Source organism: Trichosurus vulpecula, chromosome 3 (assembly GCF_011100635.1).
Source record: "Trichosurus vulpecula isolate mTriVul1 chromosome 3, mTriVul1.pri, whole genome shotgun sequence".
Lineage (NCBI taxonomy): Eukaryota > Metazoa > Chordata > Mammalia > Diprotodontia > Phalangeridae > Trichosurus > Trichosurus vulpecula.
In genome coordinates, this window is record NC_050575.1 from 209,161,297 (window position 1) to 209,185,324 (window position 24,028).

Here is a 24,028-nt window from a genome sequence, read left to right on the forward strand (position 1 = left end):
AAATCAAGAAGCTTCAGTGGCTTTCTTTTGCCTTTAAAAGAAAACACAAACTCTTGTATTTGGCACTGAAGTCTCTCATAACTGAGTTCCACCACACTTTTCCAGACACAGTCTTCCTCATACATCTCATTTACTTCTCTATTATTTGCTGATCCCACTACAGGATATTCCATTTCCCATTCCTTGACTTTTTGTACAGATGTGTACCATAACTGAAATGTATTTCCTCTACACCTGTACTTCTCAAAATTCCTATCTTTCCACAAAGCTCATGTCAAGGCCTTTCCTGATCTCCTACTTCTTCAATTCAACTGAATCAACATTTATTAAGTGTCTACTACACGCTAGGGGCTGTGCTAAGCAATGAGGATATGAAAAGAGGCAAAATACAGCTCCTGCCCTTAAGAAACTAACAATGAGGGAGACAACATGCAAACAAATATATACAAAGAAGGAAATAATTAAAAGAGGGAAAGCACTGGAATTAAGAGAGGTTAGTGAAGGCTTGTTGGACAAAGTGGGATTTTAGTTGGACTTAAAGGAAGCCAGGGAGGTCAGTAGTCAGAGTGGAAAAAGGAAAGGTTTCCAGGTATGGGGCACAGCCAGAAAACACCCAGAGCCAAGAAATGGAGTGTCTTGTTCATGGAACAGCCAGATGAGTGATACTGGATCAAATAGTGCATTCTGGGGAGTAAGGTCTAAGAAGACTAGAAAGGTAGAAGGAGGCTATGTTATGAAAGGCTTTGAATGCCAAATAGAATACTTTGTATTTGATCCTAGAGGCAACAGGAAGCCACTAGAGTTTGAGTAGGGGGTGATATGATCAGATCTATGCATTAGAAAAATCACTTTAGTGGATGAATGGAGGATGAACTAGAGCAGGGAGAGACTTGAGGGAGGCCGACACACAAGCCGGCTACTGCACTAATGCAGGTGTAAGGTAATGAGGGCTTACACCAGAACCAGAGAAGAGATCATATTCGAGAGATGAAATCAACAATCTTGACAACAGATTGGGGTGGAGTGGGGGAGGGGAGGACTCATGCTGAGAGATAGTGAGGAGTCTAGGATGACTCCTAGTTTACAAGCCTAAAAGTCTGGGAAGATGAGGGTGGGGAGAGGTTTGGGGTTAAGAAAATTTTTTCCATTTTGGATCTAAAACGCCATTGGAATGCAGGATTGGAGGTCAGCAAAGAGGCTGAGGCAAACAGGTAGATTTAAGAATCAGTAGGACTGGGGGGAGGGGAGGGATGAGGAGAAAATTTAGAACTCAAAATCTTATAGAAATGAATGTTGAAAACTAAAAATAAAAAAAAAATTAAAAGAATCATTAGGACTTTCTGGGGGCAGAGCCAAGATGTCAGGGTAGAGAAAGCTGAGCTCTTCCAACAGTCCCTTTTAAACAACTTTAAATAATGCCTTGAACTGATTTCTGGAGTGGCAAAGCCAATAAAAGGTTAGAGTAAGACATTCTTCCAGCCAACTTAAGAAATTGGAAAGAAGGATCTGTGACAAAGGGGGAGGCATCTGGACTGGAGCCCATGTGGATGAAACACCAATAGTGGGACTATGTGGTAGTGACAGAAGCAGTAGCAACTTTGGGAGCTCCCAAGCCAGAGATGGTAAGAGCACCTGGTAACTGGACAGAGAGAGTTTACAGGAGACTGGATCCATGTGCTAGCACTGGAGGCAGAACCAGATTGTTTTTGGCAACTACACTGCCTATATTCACTTCTGGGTCATAGTTCAAGGACTGAGAGGAGCACTTTCAGTCAAGACGGAGTAGAAGACCTTCTGAGTGGGCAATACCACTTCTAGCTCTAAAAAATCTGGGACAGTATTGTTTTGCCTCAGAGGAGAAGTATCAATTGCAATTCCAAGGAATCAGAGGCTGTTCCAGGCTAAGGAGGAAATTGAAAACAAAAGAGCGGTGACCACACCTCTGCCCAGATCAAACCACTTTAGAAGCACCAAAAATTTCTAAAGGCCCAGAACTAGCTCTGAAAATAGTACTGTGAAAAAGCCTGAAGGTTGAAACAGAATCACCCATAGCAGTCAACAGCATTAACATAAAGTTCCAAATCAAGAAACATGGTGGGAAAATGAGCAAACAACAAAAAAGAACCTGACCATAAAAAGCTACTGTGATGAACGGCAAGATCAAGACACAAACTCAGAAGACAACTATATCAAACAGTTATAAGCAAAGCCTCAAAGAAAAAAATGTGAATTGGACACAAGTCCAACACAAATTCCTAGAAGAGTTAAATATGATCTTCAAAATCAAATAAAAGTGGTGGAGGAAAAATTAGGTAAAGAAATAAGAACAAAGGAAGAAAATCATAAAAACACAAGTTAACAGCTTGGTAAAAATAGCACAAAAAGTACTGAAGAAAATAATACAGGCCAAGTGGAAAATGAGGTGCAAAAAACTCAATGAAGAAAATAATTCTTTAAAAATTAGAACTGGGTGAAGTAGAAATTAGTAACTCGATGAGACATCAAGAAACAATAAAACAATCAACTGACATAGAAAACAGATTAGAGAGAGATAATTTAAGAATTATTAGACTACCTGAAAGACATGATAAAAGAGCCTAGGTACCATATCTGAAGGAATTGTAAAGTTGCCTGAGTATCTTAGATGGGCAAAACAGAAGTTGAAATTTACCAATCACCACCCTTAAAGAGATCCCAAAATAAAAACTCCCAGGCATATCATAACCAAATTCCATAGCTCCCAGGTCAAAGAGAAAATATTACAAGTAGCTAGAAAGCAACCATTCAAATATCATGAAGCCACAGTGAGGATCATCCAAGATCTGGCAGCTACTACATTAAAGGACTGGAGGGCTTAGAATACGATATTCTAGAAGGCAAAGGAGCTGGGGTTACAACTAAGATAACCTACGCAGCAAAACTGAGCATAATCCCTAAGGGAAAAAATTGATATTTAATGAAATAGAGAACTTTCAAGCATTCCGGATGACAAGACCAGAGCTGAATAGAAAATATAACTTTCAAGTATAAAAATCAAGAGAAACATTAAAAGGTAAACATGAAAGTGAAATCCTAAGGGACTCAATAAGAGTAAACTTTATTTTTCTATATGGGAAGATGAAACATGTATCTTCTAAGAACTTTATCATTATTAGGGCAGTTAGAAGGATTTTACATAGAAAGAGGGTGCAGGAGTGAGTCAATTATGTTGGGATGATATAAGAAAAAACAAGCAAGAAAGATGCTGGGAGAAGAGGGAGAGGAAGAATGAGGAAAATTACCTCACATAAAAGAGACATGCGAGAAAGAACTTTTATAATGGAGGGGGAAATGGTGTGTGTGTGCGTGTGTGTGTGCGTGTGTGCGTGTGTGTGTGTGTGTGTGTGTGTGTACTTGACCCTCCTTCACATCTAAACTGGTTCAAAAAGGGGGTAGATGCACACAGAAACACACACTTAATTGGTAATAGAAATGTGTGTCACCCAAAAGGGAAGGAGGAGGAGAAGAGGATAAGAGAAATGGGGTGGGGTCGGGGGGTGATTAAAAAAAAAAGGTAGTGGTCTGAAGCAAAGTAGGCTTTAGAGGAGGTACAGGGAGGGATGGGAGAGAGAGGAAGGGACTGAGAGGGAAGGGAAAAGGAGGGAAAGGGACAGAAGAAAATGCAGTTAGTTATCATAACTGTGAATGTGAATGAGAGGAGCTCACCCATAAAACAGAAGCAGAGAGCAGAATGGATTAGAAACTAGAATTCAACAATATGTTGTTTAAAAGAAGCATACTTGAAACAAAGAGACACACAGAGTGAAAACAAGGGGCTGGAACAGAATCTGTTATGCTTTAGCTGAAGTAAAAAAGGCAAGGGTAGCAATAATGATCTCAAAGCAAAAACAAAAATACACCTAATTCAAAGGTGTATAATCAGGGATTACACCAAAATAATCAGGGAAACTACATTTTGCTGAAAGGCACCATAAACAATGAAGTAATATCAATACTAAACATAAATGCACCAAATGGCATAGCAGCCACATTCTTAAGGGAAACGGACAGTACAGGAACCTCAATTTTCCTCTCAGAGTTAGAGAAGTCTAACCATAGAATAAGTAAGAATTGAAGGTGATGAATGGAAACTTAGAAAAGTTAGATATGATAGATCTCTAGAAAAAATATAGTGGTACCTCTGTTTCAGCTGTACATGGCATCTTCACACAAAATAACCATACATTAGAGCATAAAAACCACAACCAGATGCAGAAAAGCAGAAATATTAAATGCACCCCTTTCAGATCCTAATGCAATAAAAATTACATGTAATAAAAAAGGCCACAAAAAACATAGATTAAAACTTAATTGGAAACTAAATAAACTAATTCTAAAGAATGAGTGGGTCAAAGAATAAATCATAGAAAAAATGGATAATTTCATTAAAGAGAATAACAATGAGACAACATTCCAAAATTTGTGGGATGTAGCCAAAGCAGAACTTAGGGGAAAATTTATTTCTCTAAATGCATATATCAATAAATGAGAAAAAGAACAGATCAAAGAATTGGGCATACAACTAAAAAAAACTAGAAAAAGAAATTAGAAATCCTCAATTAAACATCAAAATGGAAATCCTGAAAAATCAAAGAAATTAATAAACTTGAAAGTAAAAACAAAAAAAAACAAAACATTGTACTAAGAAATAAAACTGGAAGCTATTTTTTAAGGAAAAAAAAACACCAATAAAAATAAACCATTGGTTAACTTGATTAAAAAAAAACCTAATTACTTGATTCAAAAATAAAACAGATGAATACATCACCAATGAAGATGAAATTAAAGTGATTATTAGGAGTTATTTTGCCCAATGATAAGCTAGTAAAAGTGACAATCTAAGTGAAATGGATGAACATCACAAAAAATATAAACTGTCCCGATTAATAGAAGAAGAAATAGAATACTTAAATCACTTTCTTTATTATTCTTTTCTTTTGCAAGATGGCTAATGTGGAAATGTGTTTTACATGACTACATATGGATAATCTTTGTCAAACTACTTGCCTTCTCAAAGATGGGTGAGGGGAAGGAGAAAATTTGGAACTCAAAATTTTAAAAATTATTGTTAAAATTTTTTTTACATGTATTAGGGAAATATTTAATGAAAATTAATAAAAACAATTAAAAAATAAATTATTAGCATAGAGATGATAATTAAATCTATGGGAGCTGATCAGATCACCAAGAGAAGTATTATAGAAGGAGAAGAGAAGAGGACTCAGGACACAACATTGAGGGGCAGATAAGAGTGTGATCTGAAAGAGGATCCAGCAAAGGAGACTGAGAAGGAACAGTCAGATAGGTAGGAGAAAAACCAAGAGAAGTAGAAAGCAGATGCATCTATTGTAAGGAGCACTAGCTAAAAAAGGCAGAAGAGGTTTAGGATAGCAGGGATGGAAAGATCAAGAGATCATTTTTCGGGATCGGGATACATGGGTATGTTTGTAGTCAGTAGGAAATGAGTCAGCAGTCAGCGAGACTGAAAATAAGTGAAAAGTATGGATGACAAAGGGGGCAATCTATTGGAAGGGATGGGATGGAATGAACAAGTAGAGGTTAGCCATGGTAAGGAGTGAGGCTCACATCACGTGAAACAGGGATGAAAGAAGAGGGTGGCAGAAGGCACCCGAGTGATAGGTGAAGAGGAAGAGCGGGAAAAGGAGTTCCTGGCAAATGGTTTCAATTTTTTCTGTAAAATACAAGGCAAGGTTTTCAACTGAGAGAGTAGGGGGAGGGAGAGCCTGTGGAAGTTTGAGAAGACAAAAAGGTTTGGAAAAGTCGCTGTGGAGAGTGAGATAGTGAGTTGATAAAAGAGGCAGAAGGATTGCCCAACAGCAGCGAGGGCCCAGTTCAGACTGTGTAACATAAATCTGTAGTAGACCTGGTCAGAACAGTTGTAACAATTTCACTGCTTGTCTGGTTCACAAGTGGCTAATACATGAAATTAATAAGAGCTTGTTAAAGTCATAGGATTATAAACCTGGTGTTGGAATTCCTCTAGCCCAATGCCATCATTTTTTACATCAAGAAGTACAGATTCGGAGTGTCAGTGACACACCCAAGCTTACTCGGGTACTGAAAGCTCAGAATTGAATTCGGGTCCTGGGACTCCCTGTCTGACTGTACCTCACTGCCTTCCTAAGACAGAGCTACATCAAAAGCTACAGAAAGAATTCCATCAAGATTTTGAAGGAGTTTGTGGAGAGAGGCTACAAAAAAAGGGAAGTTTTAAGCTCACTTCACTCACCTGCCGGTCCACCTCTGGAAGCAAAAGCAAAAGTCGCTGCTGGCAGTCCCCAGGAAGGACTGAAAATGTGTGCTTATTGATTAGAGCCCTCAGATTGGTGTTAACCAGGATAGAATCAGGTGTTTCAACATCAATTTCGGCACATTTAGTCCTTTTCAGTTGCCCTGAAAAAAATGTTACAAAGAATATAAGCGATAAATCTATAAATAGAGAACATTTTATTCTGGTCCTTTCTCATTTTCTTATTAACCTCAAGGGACTTGGAATCTCTGGCTCTGATTAATACTCCTACATAATATTATTCACAAAGCCCTTTCTTCATAATTACCCTAGGAGTTAGGTAAGACAAGTTTTATTTCTTTATTAACAGATGAGGCCTTGAAAGTAACCTACCCATGCTGACAGAGCGGGTAAGACAGAGCAGTGAGTGATTTTACAGGCCATCCAATGGTAAATCCAGCATCCTTCTCTTTTCTACCACACATCTCACAATGCAATCATCTCCTAAAGAGTAGAAGTCACTACAAGTGGACTTTCTGGTGTATTACAGGTAGCTGACAATGTCTTTCATTCATATTTTTTACTTTTTCCTCCTCCTATTTATTTAATTTCCAAAGTTCCAATTCCTTAACCCAAGAATTACAAGGAACCTGTCCCTAATCTTAGCAGAAAAAGTCTTCCAAGTATCTATATACTTTACAAAAATGCCCTTTAGGAAAAATTTACGGGAAGTCTTTTCATACATGTTCAATCCCTCATACTCTGATAAACAATATACCACGTGATCACTAAAGATGAAAGAGGCTATATTCAAATAAAGTGTCAATATGGGTTTTTTATATAATTGAAAGGTAAATTTTATTACTTAAATTTTAGAATAAACCTTATCCAGAAAAAAACAATTAATAAACAAGCAGAAGCTTGTGAGCATTGAGCAAACATACAGTGATTGATAAAATCCATCATGGTCTTTGCAAATTAAAAAAAAAAATCAAAATGATCAAATTTCTGTTTTTGAGAGGAATTATGAATGAGGCTTAGAGAAAAAAGGAATGATTTTTTAAAAAGTATCTTTTGGATCTCATGCAATAATCTGGTAGATAGGATCATGAAATGTGATAACTAAGAGTTTTGTTGGCTATATTCCACTCGGCCTTTAGTTATATTATCAGTATCAATAAAGCCTGTAATATGAAAGAACTCACTTGTATGAAGCCTGTCAGATCTCTGGAATGGTTTCTTCCCCAAACCTGGCAGGGGGTTTTCAACTTTAACTGAAGAAGAGGAACTAGAATTTGAATTCTGGGGACTGCTTGACTGGCCATCTGACTGCTTTCCTTCCCAAACTGCTGGAAAAAGAGAGAGACTTAAATAAAGGCACATTGAGGAGTTAGGGGAAATCAACGACCATATTTCAATAAATTAGTAAGCAAATTCTAATTGTCTATGAAGAGCATGTTGTGATTTAGGCACTCCACGCTCTGGGGTCGCCATGACAACACTGTCTATATACACACTTCCTTGCCGCATTACGGTTAAGATTCCTAAAACATCAAAAGCAAGCCTGGTTAGCCCATGTAGTCAGCCTAATGATTAGTAGAAAACTGGACTTCACAGGGGAAAAGAAAATTTGTACACACAGCAGTTTTTCATTCTGATTGCCCAAAAGACTTGGATATATCTCCCCATGGGAATGCAATAGCAGAAATTTTTCCAAGAAAAATTTATTTATTTATTTATTTTTATTGTCAGCTTAAACAAAAATAGAGGAAAAGACAAAAGGGGCTTAATTTCAATCAGGCCTGAGCCTAAGTTTAAAAATAAATGTATATAAAATTAAAATGAATACTCCTTGTGAAGATAGTGGCTTCCTGGTAAATAGATGATTCCAATGTATTATTAGAGCAGCATTAATTTAATAATTCTGTGCAAATTCCTCTGACATCTCCCTAAGTTTTTTCAAGATTTAACACTTAAAAGTTTTCTCCATTTAATTTCCTTCTCATGTGAATTTCTATAGAGATTATGGTATATGTGCAAGGGAGTAGGGGAGAGGGACTGAGGAGGGAATAAGAGGGGAAGGTGGTAAGGGATTTATTATATATCAATATAAATAAGAAAATTTTGGTTGAGAACATGGAAAAACAGCATTGTAATATGAAGAAAAGGTACAAAGATTCTGTCCCCTGAGGACAGTGTCAGGCTGTTTACCAGGTTTAGTGGGCACAGGGTCACTGGCTGCTTTGACTGTCTTCAGCAGAAGATGCTGATTAGAGGAGATGGGCATGCTTGTTCGACATTGCTGCTGCTGCTGTTGCTGCTGTTGTTTCTTTTGCTGCTGCTGCTTTAAAGCCTATAAAGAGAACATTACTAATTAGAAAGAGAATGATGGCCTCCAGAGACAAGGGAGAACAAAACACAAAACATAACTATGCTTTCAAGTTAAGAAACTATTACTCATTCAACAAATAAATATTTTAGCACACATCTATGGATCATGAAATAAACAAGTTATACCCCTATAGTGATCTAGTTTCAATGCACTTTCATATACAAAATCTCATTTTATCCCTGAAATGCAAAGTCCTTCATCAATATTAACATCTTTGGTTGGTAGAAGTATGAAGAACATGCAATATAATAGAAAGTTGGATTCAGATAAGTTTCCTATCCCACTTGTATGAATAGCAAAGCTGGAATTTGAACTTCTAATCTGCTTTAGAGAAAAAACTATTTGAACACTGTTTATGAAGTATAGAGGCAAACATACTTAGAAAAGTCTCTAGTCTGACGATAGTCAAGAAATGTAGCTAAAAGCAATTTGAGAGAATGCTTGAGATGTAACCCAATCATTTAAAAAGAAACAATGCTAAAGAGATTGAAGGAGAAGATGTGAGGAGAGAAAGAAGATTTGTGAAGTGAACAGAGTTAACAAGAGAGAAGTTCTGACAATGGGATTTGTATTTCTGAATTACAGCTTAAAATAGAGGAATGATGAGCTTGTCCAAAGGCTGGTAAAGATGTAGTACAGCAGTACTTGTCTAAACAGCTATGTCTACATTTATATGTATACACAGACATCTTACACACACATATGCATGTGCAAAATATTATAAAGGAGGGATTCTTAACCTTTATATCACAGATTTCTTTGACAGGCTGGTAAGGCCTATAGAATCTTTTTCTAAGGATAAATTTTTTAAATGCATAAAATACACAAGATAAAAAAAAAACAATTATATTGAAATGTAGCCATAAATGCATTAAAAAAAGTTTAAGGACTCCAGATTAAGAACTCCTGCTATAGGGGCAGCTAGGTGATATAGTGAATAAAGCACCGGCCCTGGAGTCAAGAGGACCTGAGTTCAAATCTGGCCTCAAACACTTGACACATATACTAGCTGTGTGACCTTCGGCGAGTCACTTAACCCCAATTGCCCTGCCAAAAACAAACAAACAAAAAAAACCCTCCTACTATAGAGGGTAGCTATTACACAGAAAGAATAGTAGATATCCAGAAATCCCACCTTATTTGGCCTATATTCTGGCTGATCTATCTCCAATAATTTGTACCATACACAAATCATTATTAATGAATTTGATAAATGAGTCATCCATTCCTTTATCAAAGATATTAAATAAAAATTAAATGGCACAAGGTCAAAGACACATCCCATTAAAGACAGTTCTGTAAGTTGACATCAAAGTAGTAATGACTGTTCTATATATGGGTCCTGTCATTCAAACATCTATCACATATTAATGCTATTGTTGACTCATACTTTTCCAGCTAGTCTATAAGAATGGTATAAAAATTCAAAGAGGCAGCCAAATGCAGTAAAAAAACAAAATGGAAATGGAATTGGAAGACCTAGGTTCAAATCTGTGACACTGCAGGCAACAAATTCTTTCTTTAGGCCTCAGTATCCTCATCTGCAAAATGTGGAGGTTAGACTAGTTAATCTCTTCAGATCCTTTCTAGTACTAAATATGTATTCTTGTCAATATTCTATGAATTTCAAGGGAGACAAAATCCTAGAAAGATGCCAGCAGTAAAAACTAAGATCTCAGATGTATATAAACAAAGTACAAGTTATTTGCAACAATCAAGATGAACTAGAACTCCTAAGGAGAGGAGGCAAATTTGACCTCAGAGGCATCACTGTGACTTGGTATGGCAAAGCACATGACTGTAATATAATAGTGTAAGCATATATACTTCATCAACAGGAAAAAGGATAGCTTAAAAAAGTGGGGATACAGCTTGGTTAATGGAGAAGAATAGAACTGAATGTTAAGAAGATATATTGATGTGAAGAAATCAGGAAACCAGAGAAGGGAAGAGCAGGGTGAAGAGAGAGCATTTGGATGAAGATAAATGAAAACAGACAGGTAGTCAAAGTGTAGCAGACAGTTAATTGGCCTCAAAGTCAAGAAGAGGTGAATTCAAGCAACACCTCTGACACATAATGACTGTGTGACTATAAGTCACATAATTTCTCAGGCACCTTGGCAAGTCTGTCATGTCCTAAAGGAAGTAAGCTGAAGATGGTCTGATATGCACCTTAGATATTGGAATGTTCAGGGACAGAAAGGTAAGAATCTTCTGGACTTCTATAGGGAAGCAAGTACAGGAAGGATGGGAAACAATTGAGAATAAAATTATGAAGATAAACAATTCTAAGGAGAAAGAAAAGGGGGCACAAGATTCATTAGACTGTGAGCTCCTTAAGAGCAGGGGTTCATTTTTTTTTTGCCTTTTTTTGAATCCTTATCACAGCACAGTGCCTGGCATAGGCATTCTTAATATATGCTTTTTGACTGGCTGAATTTGAAATCACAAACTTAGATTTCTTAAAACACACACACACACCGCACAGAGAAATGAAAGAAAAGGTAGGCAACAGATCATGACTATAGAAACATAGAATAATCTCCCAAAAGTAGCATTAGGACAGCTAAAGCACAGAATGATGTGAAGCAGAAAAGAAACAAACAAACAAAGAAGTTGTTTATTTTGGGGGCAACAGAGGGGGATTAGATGTATTGGTGAGAAGAGGCAGCTCAAAGAAGCAATACAACTGCTCAGAATGGATGGAACAATGATGACGGAAATTATCTTGACTCTTATTTTGTTTCTTTGACTTGGAAAGGACAGAAAAAAACTGACTAAAAGGGAAGTGAAACTCATTCTAAGTAGGGAAACTCCAAGACAAGAGAGATTAGCTGCCCTTGGGTTCAAATAACCTGGTCCAGATGAGCTCCACTTCAGATACCGAAAATACTGGCAGATGGGATTTCTGAGTCATTATCAGCAAAAGACAGGTGCACAGCAGAAAGGGCACAGGAGAGCAGTCAGATGACCTCAGTTTAAGTTAAAGTTCTCCCACCTGGACATTGAACCTCTAAGGGTCTCGGTTTTTTCATCTGTAAAAATGAAGGAGTGGGACTAGATGGACTCTAATGCCTCTTCCAGTTCCAACAATCTTTGAACCTTAAAAACTTATGGAGAATCAAAAAATATAACCCAAAGAGATAAAAAAAAATAGAGAAAGGATCCATATAAACAAAAATGTTTAAAGCAGTATTTTTTGTTGCTGCAAAAAAAAAAAAATTGGAATATTATTGTGCTACAAGAAATAGGAAAATAGATTCAGAGAAACCTGGGAGGGCTTCTATGAACTGATGCAAAGAGAAGGAAATAGAACCAGGAGATCAAATTATATGACTACAATATTATAAGGAAAAACAAATTTGAAGACTTAAGAGTTAGCAATGGGTCAAAGCATTATGAAATGTTTAGAGACAGCTCTTGTCCTAACTCTGGGTGTTTTAGAGAATGGTTGCAACAATTCACATTTTAGTAAGAGAACATCAAAGTGCTTGTCTTCCCAAAGCCAAGGACTTTAACAGTTCTGTCTTTCATTATTGGAAGGTATTAGGACAAACCTCCAAGCTGCCTTTAGCTCGAATTTCTCCTATAATTAGTAATCTAGAACAGTTGTTTGCATGGTTGCTAGGCTCCCCTCACTCGACTTCTTTAAGCACTTGAAGGGCTCAAGCAATTCTATAGCAATGGAAGGGATTCTCAGCTGGACCAGAAGACCACCAAAATCCTTTCCTAAACAGATATTTACATGCGTATTGACAGCAGCTGATTGACTTAAATTCAACGGGTCTGGTCCCTATGGTTGTTCCAGAGTATCTACTTACTTTTCTAGTATTCCCAGTCTGCAGAATTTTTTATGTACTATAATCCAAAAAACCCCAAAAGCAAACTAAAAGGTCTCTATAAACTCTTTTAGTTACTGCCTAAAGAACAAAATTCTGGCTTAAAAATGTAGAAGCTCAAATAAAGTAGGAAAGTCTTACCTCCATTTCGTCAAAAAGGGAACATTAAGACTCTATACACTAATTTTTCTAAATTGTCAAACTTAAGTTTTATTCCCCCAAAGTGCATTAGGCTGAAGACACATAAAACAGGCTAGCTCAGGCTTCCAAATTCTCACTCCAGAACAGGCTTCTGATCTCACATCAAACCTACCCTTGGTTGTTCTCCTGTCATAGAGGATGTAAGGGCCAGAGAACCTGATCTCCCTGTTCTTAGTTGCCTGCTGAGAAAAGCAGGCCTGAAAGTCAGGCTCAGATCTCATTTAGATTTACCTGGAAAAGAAGACTTTTGGATAAGAAAAAGGTGAGGCAGGGTAATGAAATGAACCATGGAAAGTAGAAGTTGCTCTGTATGGGCAGAGATGATCATGTTTCATCTCTCTATCTAGTGCATTGCACATGATAGGCACTCAATAAATATTTACATTAAAATAGTTTTACCACTTGTTCAATTCTGCTTTTCTCATTTCTTTTTTAACAGGCTGAAAAATATTCTAAGGTTCAAAGACTGACAAGAACCTTGCTGTTCACTGAACAACACAGACCAACCATGGCAAGTGAATCAAATGTTTAAATGCCACTACATTCTGCTATGGTCACATAGAAACACCCTAAACATAAGAGTCAGAAGAGCTTCAAAGTTCTCTTAAACAAAATTTCCAATCAACTCCTTTTTCTCTATGACTTGAAAAACTCCAAATCCACAAATTACCTCTATTACAATTCTTAAAGGTTAAAAACCTTATTACTAAAAGAAACTTGTAAGCTAACATTTTTCGAAAGTACTAACATTCCTATTCAGATTTCCATTCTAAAAGAAATGGTGAAAGCATCAAATAATAATTCTACATAAAACTGCTTGCATGATTAGTATGCACACTGCAAATTCACTGACAAACCTTGAAAAATAACTAGTCTCATATTTCTCCTCAAAGAAGCATTTGTATTTCATAATTCAGCACAGAAGGCATATCAATGACAATAGATCCAGACTAAGATGGAGGAGCTTTGATGAATAAGAATATTGGAAATTATCTGAAGTTCTTCAAAGCCTTCATAAACCTTAAAAAGTTAAACAGGGTTTTTGGTTTTTGTTTTAAAAACCAAACTAAACTGTAATAATCAAAGGAAGCTCTGGGGCAAGTAGAAAGTCAACTGTACTTTATCCCTAGCAGCCATCATTCCAAGCACCTATGATATACATGGTTATTGATTTTGTTTAGAGATGGTACCTTATTTATCCAATTGCATATAATACTTCTTAATCTTTCTTTGTGCTTTCATTTTAATGCTTTTGGAAGTCATTTGAAATTTTCCAAGTATATTGCCCGCCACCCCACAACCCTTGCCAGATTGAAATACTAACTAATCATTTCCCAGGGTGAATGAAAAACAGACACATGGTGTTGAATGTGGATCTACACTGCTGATGAACACACTCTAGCCTGATTACCTGTTTCAGTGCCTTCTTGCTGTGCTTCTGGGATGGAGAGATGACTTTACCAGCTGAGATGGAGGGAGATGGACAGCTTGACTGGGGGGAAGATGGCTGTGACAGTCTAGACGATACTAGGGAAAAAATAAAGAAAAATGAAAACCAAAAATAATGTTGCCAAGGGAGATACCAAGTCCCAATTTCCACAAATCATTAAGAGGCATCATGCCTTTGTGTTCCATGAGTACAAAACTGGGCCCATGTGTTTTCCCTTGGGGAAGTTCTAAAACAGGCAAGCAGTCCTTTCTAGGAAAGGATTTAAGCATACTGCCTCACACATCAAAAATACTCAGTGAGTGTTGAATTCCAATACATTCCATCATTTGCATTCTTTAATTTTATAGATGAAATCACTAAAGTTCTAAAAAACTTGAATGCTAACCTAGTGTCACTGCATTAACCATAGCCTATTAAGATAAGCCTAGAGTTGTTTTGGTGCTATGATCAGAGTTATGGTGCTCTAAAAATAAAATAAAATTGAATTTTTAAAAAGAGTGATGGCAATGTGTAGAAATAGAAAGAGTAGTAGATTGGGAGATCTGGATTCTAGTCTGGCTCTGCCACTAACTAGCTGTGACCTTGGGTCCATCACTTAACTACTTTATAGTTAATTTTCTTCATCTATAAAATAAAAGAGTTGGAAATGATTACCCATAAGGTCCCTTTCATCTTGAAAATTCAATGAATCATTGGGATACTTCCAATAAGAGTATATTTTTTCCTCTCACTTCTCCATCATTTAAGATTGTGGTTGTAAACAATGAAATCACAGGACTGGTCCCCCAAAATGGATGGAAACCTAGTTTAATGAGAGCAATGCAGAATAATGTATAATTGCTGGTCACAGCCTCCTATTACAGATACACTTCTAACCATCTTAAGCTTTTCTAAGTCTAGGTCCTGGGTAACTGTGAGGTATTTCTGGAAAGTCTGTGCCTATGACAATTCTAGAATACTGGTGGGCAAAAATCATTTAATTTAGTTTGGAATTATCATTGATATGGGCGCCAAAGGAAAGCAAAACTGAAAAGTCTGAGGAAAAGGATGAAGAACAAAGAAAGTATCCTGGGAAATGATATGACATAAACCATGCTAATATAGTTCCTAATCCTGGATGCTCTTCCTATTGAATAAAGCCACTTAAGAGCACACTATTCTTACATCTCCTTTTCTATATTCATATGAGAAAATACTCAATGGGAAGGAAAATAATGAGAAAAGGAAACAACAGGGAATGGGACAAATGGGACAAATAAAACAAAAGTAATGGGAGTTGGTATAGAAAAAAATGTAGGGCAAAGGGTGTTCTCCCCCCCACCCCCACCCCGACTTCCACCCACCCAGCGCCAGCCCCTCCCCCCCACACTACTTTGGCTATTATTATTGATTTCAGGACAGAAATTTTGGAAAATTCTCTATTAGAGCAAAGGCTTAGGAGGGAGTGGTAAAGGATTACATAGATAAGAATGGGAAAGAAAATTATTCTTGCCTGCAATTTAATGCATAGGGTTAGATATTCATATTACTATACATAAGGAATTCAGCATTTCACTTCCTGGGACCTTTTGTCTTTCTAGCCAGTCCACCCTTCCAACCAGACCACCAGAGACCATGCCTTCTAGGAGCTAAATCAACTCAGCTCTATACTCTGACCACACTCCCTCAGCTTCCCCTGGTCACCTTCTGTCCCATCCCCCTTGCTGCTGCTGCTGTTCTATCCTCCAAATTTGTTCAAGAGAATCTATGTACAGGATGAAATAAGCCACTTTGACATTGTCCTTCCTGAAACTCTGTCTTCACCTTTATCCTGGCTATTTTCCACGTTGCTGCCCCCAAGTCACTTACTCTTCCTTCTCTCCAAGTTCAATTTTTACCTCTTCCTCTAACATGAATAAACACTAGCATTGTGTGTATGTGTACGTACATATATACACACACATACATATACATGTACAGATGTACATACATACATATGTCTGTCTGTCTATCACCTCTAACATTAGAATACAATCTCTTTCCAGACAGGAACTGTCTGTCTTTTGTAGATAAATCCTCAGCACTTACCGTAGCGCTTGGCATATTGTCAAGTACTTAATGAATGCTTTTCATTAGATGAAAAAAATGTACAAAAATTGGTGTGTGTATGTGTATGTGTGTGTCTTAGTTTTACCAACATCATGACAGGAGAAAGAAGTCAGTCTTCAAAGTGAAGAACTATACTTTTATCTATACTATATAAACCTCACAGCTCTCAAACTTTCTGATTGTCTCAGTGCTGAACACAAAGATTTCTATGGAGTAGGAACTTTAGGCATGTTTTGTTAAATTAAGTATCCAAAAGAAAAGAAGTCTTCCTTTGGGCTCCCAGAAATCTTCCATGCTTTGAAACATTGCAAACAATAAAATTATTTCATTATATCAACACAGTGGGTACATAGTCAATGCAGATTACAACACTTCCTCACTTTAGCAGGTGGTATTTCATGAGTTGTTTTAGCTGAGAAACTCATAAGCTGGTGGTCAATCATATGGTAATGAATGAGCCTCCCTGAATTTAGCTAGGCTATTCCTGGAACAACGGTTCCACAATAGGTGGAGTTCATATTCCCCATCTTTCTACCTCTGCAGTGCCTAGCACAGTTTGTACTCTATCAGAACAATCTTTGAGGTCCTAGGGCTGCTAACATGTCACAGGGAAGCATTATGATCAATTGTAAAACTTCCATGACTATAAAAATGCCACCAGCAATGGGCATGTGGACTCCCATCCTCCCGCTCCCTTTCTGGTAAGCACCCAAACTTTCAAAGCAAATGGACTAGAATATATTAAGTTGGCTAAAAGGCAGACAGTCAAAATGAAGATCTACACACGGTATGATATCTAATCTTTCAACATCCAAGTATAACACAGAGGCATAGTGGGCTCTGTAGTGTAAAGGGGCCCACCTCCACAGCTATCAAGCCTTATCTTTTTTTCTTTGGATTGCTGATGTGAATTGCAGCCCCAATAGAGTTTTGAGGAAAATTCTTTGGGGGTGGGGGTGGGGGTGGCGGTGACTTTCCTCATAACAAGTCCAAGATGAGATGAAATAAATTAAAGTAAAAATAAGTAAAATGAAGTAAATTTAAATAAATTCAATGGAACACTCCATATAACTAAGAGCAGTTGCCATTAATTCTAAGATACTTTCCTTGAAAAAGGAAATTACAACATCTAGCAAACGTATTCAGGGAGGTTATTACCAATGATTCAACTAAGATGATAATGGGAATGAGATTTCTCAATTTTCACTATTTTGCAAAAAATAAATAAATAAATAAATAAATAAAAATAAAAAATTTTAAAACACCTAATTATTTCACCTGTATATTTTTTAAAAGGATGTCTTCTAGGTGTCTCAAAGTTGATATATTCAAAAAAGAACTCATTCCTTCTGTTCCACTCATCTTCTCCCAAATTTCCCTATTTTTGTCAAGGTTACCACCATCCTTCAAGCAACCCAGGATCACAGCCTCAGATATATCTTCAGCTCTTCACAACCCACCAACACATCCAGTCAGTAGCCAAATCTTTTCAATTCTATTTTCCCTGTATTTTCCACATGTTCCCTTCTCTATACTCACCTAGCCACCAACCCACGTGGGCCCTCATCATCTTTCAACTCTACTACAGCAGTAGTCTCCTAACTTGTTTTCCTGCCTCTAGCCTCATCCGTCTCCAATCCACACTGCACACATACTGATATTCCTAAAGCACAGGTCAGGCACTCACCTGCTCAAGAAGCTCCAGTGGCTCCCCATTACTTCTACAACAAAACACACACACACACACACACACACACACCCTAAATTTGGCATTTAAAGCACTTCACAATCTGGCTCCATACTCACCCCTCCCCAAAATATTTTGTACCCTATAGGAATTAATCAGCACCATCTGCAAAGAATATTGCAGGGTTATCCTAATTGATCTGCCCAGTTCCTCTACTGCTCACAACCCCTGTCAGACTCATCTTTCTGTAAATTTGGTCATCTGTTTAGCATCCTTCAATGACTTCCTACTAAAGAAAGTTCAAATTTATTAGCTTGGCATTCAAAGCTTTCCACATCCTAGTGCCATCCTACCTTTTCCATATTATCATGTGCTCTTCCTAGCCACCTCTGATATCCTATATTACATGGAATAATGGGACAACCTAATAAATTCAGGTAATCCCTACTCTCCCATTTCCATGCCTTTGCTTCTAATATACCATACACCTGGAATCTCATTATCTCTCACTAGGGCCTACCAAATTTTTTCTACTGTGTAAAGCTCTACTCAGATGCCCTCTTCTCCAGAAGTCTTCCTTAGTTTTCCTGTGCTAGCACTAACACCTCTTTATTTGCTCCCACCTACTTTATATATGTATGCATTATTTTGTGCTATGCATTATTTACAGCATATTTTCCCTATAGGTGGGGAATCTATTTAATTTAAACTTCATTTTGCCACCTCTCAGTGTCTAGGATGATGGAATCACAGGTTTGAGCTGAAAGACACCTTACAGTGTCTTTTGGCTGCTAGTCCAGTATATTTTACCTATAAGGAAACTGAAACCCTTAAACGCAGGGACTGTTGTACTGTTTATTTTTTGTCTTTGTATCCACAAGGCACAGCGTCTCATATATGACTGGCTGATTGCCCAAGGTCACAGGAGGCAGAACAAAGATTTTTAAATCCGAACTTCACTCTTTCCAATGTACATAACTGCCTCTTTGTCTTGCATAGTTACATGCCTAGAACAATCTTTTAATGGAATATCATATCCTTCCACCCCCTAGTGAACTAGAAGTTCCAAGAGGGCAGGAATCACATCTCATTTAATCTTCATATTATCTCCAACATCTAGCACAGTGTCCTCCACATCACAAATCTTTAATAAAAGTTTGTTTAAATGAAATAAACTGAAGAGGAGGGATAAAATATTTGCTAATTGATGATGAAGAGAGAGCTCCCCTCTAGACGGTCTCAATTTTATAAGCAAAACAAGAGAAAAGTCATTCAGGGGAAGTTAGTAGAAAGGGAAATGTCCAAGACTTGGGGCTTGAGGAGTGTGGAAGTAATTTGGAACAGCCACTGTTGCTAATACACTCAATCAACCAGGAATGAATAAAAACATTGCTGAGTAGCAGTGAAGGCTCAGCTGAAATTAGAGAGCATGAAGCAGTTTGCCTTACAAACCAGATTTATAAAATTGTAGACATATAGTCTAGAAAAATACTTGTAGCACTATCTGGTTGGAGATTCTAAAACAATATTAGATTAATAGATCCATTGAAAAAGAAAACAATTTAGAACTAGAGGAGAATGTTCCAAGTTAGACCCTGTTCAGAGTTAAATAGAGAGGAGGCAGCAGAGTCGGGTGTAGAACCTAGATCTTGAATCCAAATACAGAGTTTTGTCCCTATGCTACACTACGAAGATCCTTTTCAATCCTATCACTATGATCCTGTGATCTGATGAGTTATACTACAAAATGGACAGGAAGACCAGTATGAAGCATGTATCAACCTATTGTTCCTTGGACCCTTCAGCCTATATGTTATAGGGCCATTTATCTTCTCCATTTCATCCGATGCCACCCTTCTTAATGACTTCAATATCAAGAGTGATAATTCTCAATTTCACATTTCCTCTCCTTCCTTGACTCTGCTGATCTATATTTATAACAAACCAGAAGGGCCACAACTTGGACTTCATCATTATAAGGCAATGCTTATTCCCCAAGTTCTTGAATTTTGGAATGCTCTTACCTGATCATATCCTGTTTACCCATTCTATTTCCTATTTGCCTAAATGGACTCAATTAGCTCTGTTATGTTACAGAAAGAAAAGATGTTAAATTTGGGGGGCGGGGGAGGGAGGAGGAGAGAAAAGCACCCATGTTAAATGTTAGAGGTCAAGCAGAAAAAGACAGTAAAGGTCCTTGAATCTATTTAGAAGATGGCATGGCTCTCTCTTCAAGGGAATTGTTTCAACAGTGGTGGTGGTGGCAGGCAAATAAGGAGGAAACGTGGTACGGAATTGGAGGCTCTTTGTTATTTGAGAAATCTGGTAGTAAAGGAAGAGAAGTGGGGCAGCAGTGAGAGCAGGTGCAAAATAAAGTGAAAGCTTTTCAGGAGATGTCGGAAGAGATCACTGCATTTACTCATAATATATACAGGAGCATAACATTTTAGAGAGGTAAGAGATGGATATCACCTGGTCCAAGGCACCATTTTAGAGATGAGGAAGCTGCGGTGTTACCTCTGCCTCCAGCACTCTTTCCATTCCACCAAACAAGGAAGGAATGGAGAAAGGACCAGTAGAGCTGGGGGAGAATAAACATCAAGGCAAGGTCACTTAGGAGGCCTTAGCTCCCATTTCAAAGTCCTAGCTGTGACACTCACTAGTTACATAAAGCTAAACAAGTCACTTCACCTCTGTGCCTCTGTGTCCTCATCTATAAAATGAGGGGACTAGATGACTGCTAAGAGCCTTCTAGTTCTACAATTTAATTCATTTTGGAGTAGAAGAAATTATTACCTTGTCATGGCTTATGACTACTCTAATACGGAACACATGATAACAAACAAACATAAATAAATTAAAGAGTATCTCTTAGGCAAAAAAGAACACACTTTACAAGCAGGAAAGAAAATGGATTTCTTGCACTGGAAATGAAAACTGATTGCATTGTTGCCACTAGATTACCATTTTCTCTTATTTTAAAGAATAAGAAAAACAGCTTATATTTAGCTGTTCTCACACTCTCAGACAGACATCAGGTGCTTCTTAGTACTGGCATATACATATACAAGACTATGATGTGATATAACTATCTCGATAAATATATGTGTATTTCAAGGATAACAATTTCCACCATAAAATGCCTAACTCATATCATCAAAACAAAATTGTAAAAATTATAGCTAACTTCAATCAAATGTATAGATTTATATAAATATACATTTATATAAACAGAGCCTTGTACTGAAATACAAAATATACATTAATATAACTTACATATATGTATAAAAAAAGTACACAAATTTATACAAATATACAATATATGCACTGATATACCAAATGTGCTTACAAGAAAGCATGAAAGTAATACCTTTTGACAAAAAAGAATTCAACTAATATCGAAAAGTGGCATAAACTCTCAATCCCCTAGAAATATCTCTAAGGATAATAGCTAAAGAATGGCCAATATGCACTGGTGGGAGAAGCTTTTACTTTAAGCCTAAGCCAGCCTGATGTACCCCTACTAAAGTTGTCTCCTTTTGCCTGAAAAGAGGACTCACAGAAGAGAAAGGGAGGAAGAAGGATGAGGAATAGGGATAGAGGGAAAGAGAGAAAGGGGGAGAGGGGTGAGGTGGGGGAGAAAATGATAGCATCTTTGTCTTTACCAGTATCTTTTGACTTTTCAGCAGCATGGAAAAAATCTATTATTTCAGTATCAGTATGTACTTTGAACTCTGTCAGCTTCAATCCACTACATAATTTATTATTTTTGAGGAGTACTGCATCTCATTTTAATTGGTACATTGTTTATTTGATGAGGAAACATCACTACCTTGAGGACCTCTGGGTTATTGCTACTTTAAGACTATTAAACATTAGATTGAGTTTTAACTACTATAGGCATAAAAGGGACAAGTTTCCAAGGAGCAGATGCCAAAGATTAGACAAAAACAATTTTAAATTTAAAATTTAAGTTTATTGAAATCTTTTATTTTTATATCACCTTCATTTATGAATATAGGTCTCCACTGCTCCTATCTAGCCAGCCTTTGTAATACAGATATAACAAGAAGAGTAGTTCAGCAACACCAATCAAGACCTCAAGACTAATAGTATAGTATACTATTAGTATACTAATATAGATATACGCTATATACAACACTATACAAGCAGTTCTCCATACTTGCAAATAAGGAAGTACTCCTACTTCACAAGACTGTAAGCTCCCTGAGTGCAAAGACTGCTTTTGTCTTTCTTCATGCCTCAGGGCTTAGTAGAATGCCTAGCACTGAGTGGTTATTTAATAAATGCTCACTGATTGGTTAGGGGCAGCTAGATGGCTCAGTGGATAGAAACCTGGGCCTGGAATCAGAAAGACCAGAATTCAAATATGGCCTCGGACACTTACTACCTGTGTGACACCCAGCAAGTCCCTTTACCCTTTTTGCCTCAGTTTCCTCATCTGTAAAACGAGCTGGGAAAGGAAATGGCAAACTATTCCAGTATCTTTGCCAAGAAAACCCCAAGCAGTGCCACAAAGAATAAGACACAACTGAACAAAAACAACAAAACTGACTGGTTGAATGAAGAATGAAAGGAAATATTTTAACAGCTTAGATTGGAATCAAAATTTTTCTATCTAAAAGGCTAGAGCCCAAAATTTGGAGTCAGGTTCTAGGTTCAAATCCTAGTTCTCCCACTTGCTACCTATGTGACCTTGGTCAAGTTGCCTAATCTCTCCAGGCTTCATTTTCCTCAATTGTAAAATGAAAGGGTTAGACAAGATGATCAACCTCAAAAGTTCCTTCCATCTTTGATCAGACAGTTTAAAATTTTTTTAAATTTATTTTTAATTCATGAAATAAAACAGCAGAAAATAAGATGACTGCATATGAAACTAGAACTCTTATTATGTACAACTTGTTATCATGTAAATTTCTTTTTTTTCCTTCCTCAGATCTAGACATGGCTACCATTAGACATATGTATGTAAAAAAATCAATCCATACATACTTTTATTTATTAGTTCTTTCTCTGGATGCAGATAGTGTCTTTCTTCATATGTCTTCTGTAGTTAATTTGAGTTTTTATAATAATCAAAATGACTTAGTTGCTCCGAGTTGTTCTTAAAATAATATTTTGTTACTGTATACAATGTTGTCTCGGTTCTGCTCATTTCACTCTTCATTATTTCATGCAAGTCTGTTCATGGTTTTTCTAAAATCAACAAGCTCATCATTTCTTATAACACAGTAGTATTCCATCACAACCATACACTACAATTTGTTCAGCCATTCCCCCACTGAAAAACATCTCCACAATTTCCAGGTCTTTGCCAACACAAAAAGAGTTGCTATAAATATTCTAGAATGGCTAAGTTCTTTTCCTTTTTCCCTAATCATCTTTGGAAACAGGCCTAGTAGAGGTATTGCTGGGTCAAAGAATACAGGCAGCTTAATAACTCACTGGGAATTTCTGGATGGCCTGCCAAAATGGTTGGATCATTTCACAGTTCCACCAGCAGTGAATTAGTGTCCCAATTTTTCCACAACCCCTCCAACATTTATCCCTTTCACCTTCAATCATTTTAGCCAATCTGATAGGTGTAAAATGGTATCTCAAGGTTATTTTAATTTGCATTTCTTCAATCAGTGATTTAGAACATTTTTCATATGATAAATTGTTTTGACTTCCTCATGTGATAACTTCCTGTTCATATCCTTTGACTACTTATCAATTGGGGAATGATTTGTATTCTTATAGATTTTACAGAGTTCTTTACATATTTGAGATGAGACCTTTATCTGATAAACTGTCTATAAAATTTCCCCCCAATTTTCTGCTTTCCTTCTGATCTTGGTTAAATTTGTTTTATCTATACAAAAACTTTTTAAATTTAATGTAACTGAAGTTATTTCACAGCTTACTCTGCTCTCTCTATTCATAAATTTGTTCATCTATCCCTAAGTCATCAGACTTAATATGTTCCATGTTCTTCAAATTTTCTTGTAATATCTCTTTCTATCTAGGTCATCTATCCATTTTGACCTTATTTTGGTAAAAGATGTAAGATATTATTCTA

The 24,028-nt window shown here is 37.0% G+C and overlaps 1 protein-coding gene across 2 annotated transcripts in view; it reads right to left on the reverse strand.

Moving 5' to 3' along the window:
- The window catches only part of ASXL2 (ASXL transcriptional regulator 2), a 183,615-nt gene that overhangs the window by 20,237 nt on the left and 139,350 nt on the right, over positions 1-24,028 (reverse strand). The window contains exons 6-9 of one of the 2 annotated variants that reach the window (XM_036752137.1): positions 14,133-14,248; positions 8,501-8,642; positions 7,495-7,635; positions 6,290-6,453 (exon numbers count right to left, since the gene is read on the reverse strand). In XM_036752137.1, coding sequence (XP_036608032.1) covers positions 6,290-6,453; positions 7,495-7,635; positions 8,501-8,642; positions 14,133-14,248 — 563 coding nt within the window. Of the gene's footprint in view, positions 1-6,289; positions 6,454-7,494; positions 7,639-8,500; positions 8,643-14,132; positions 14,249-24,028 lie in introns of both variants that reach the window. The other variant, XM_036752135.1, reaches the window with a different exon arrangement.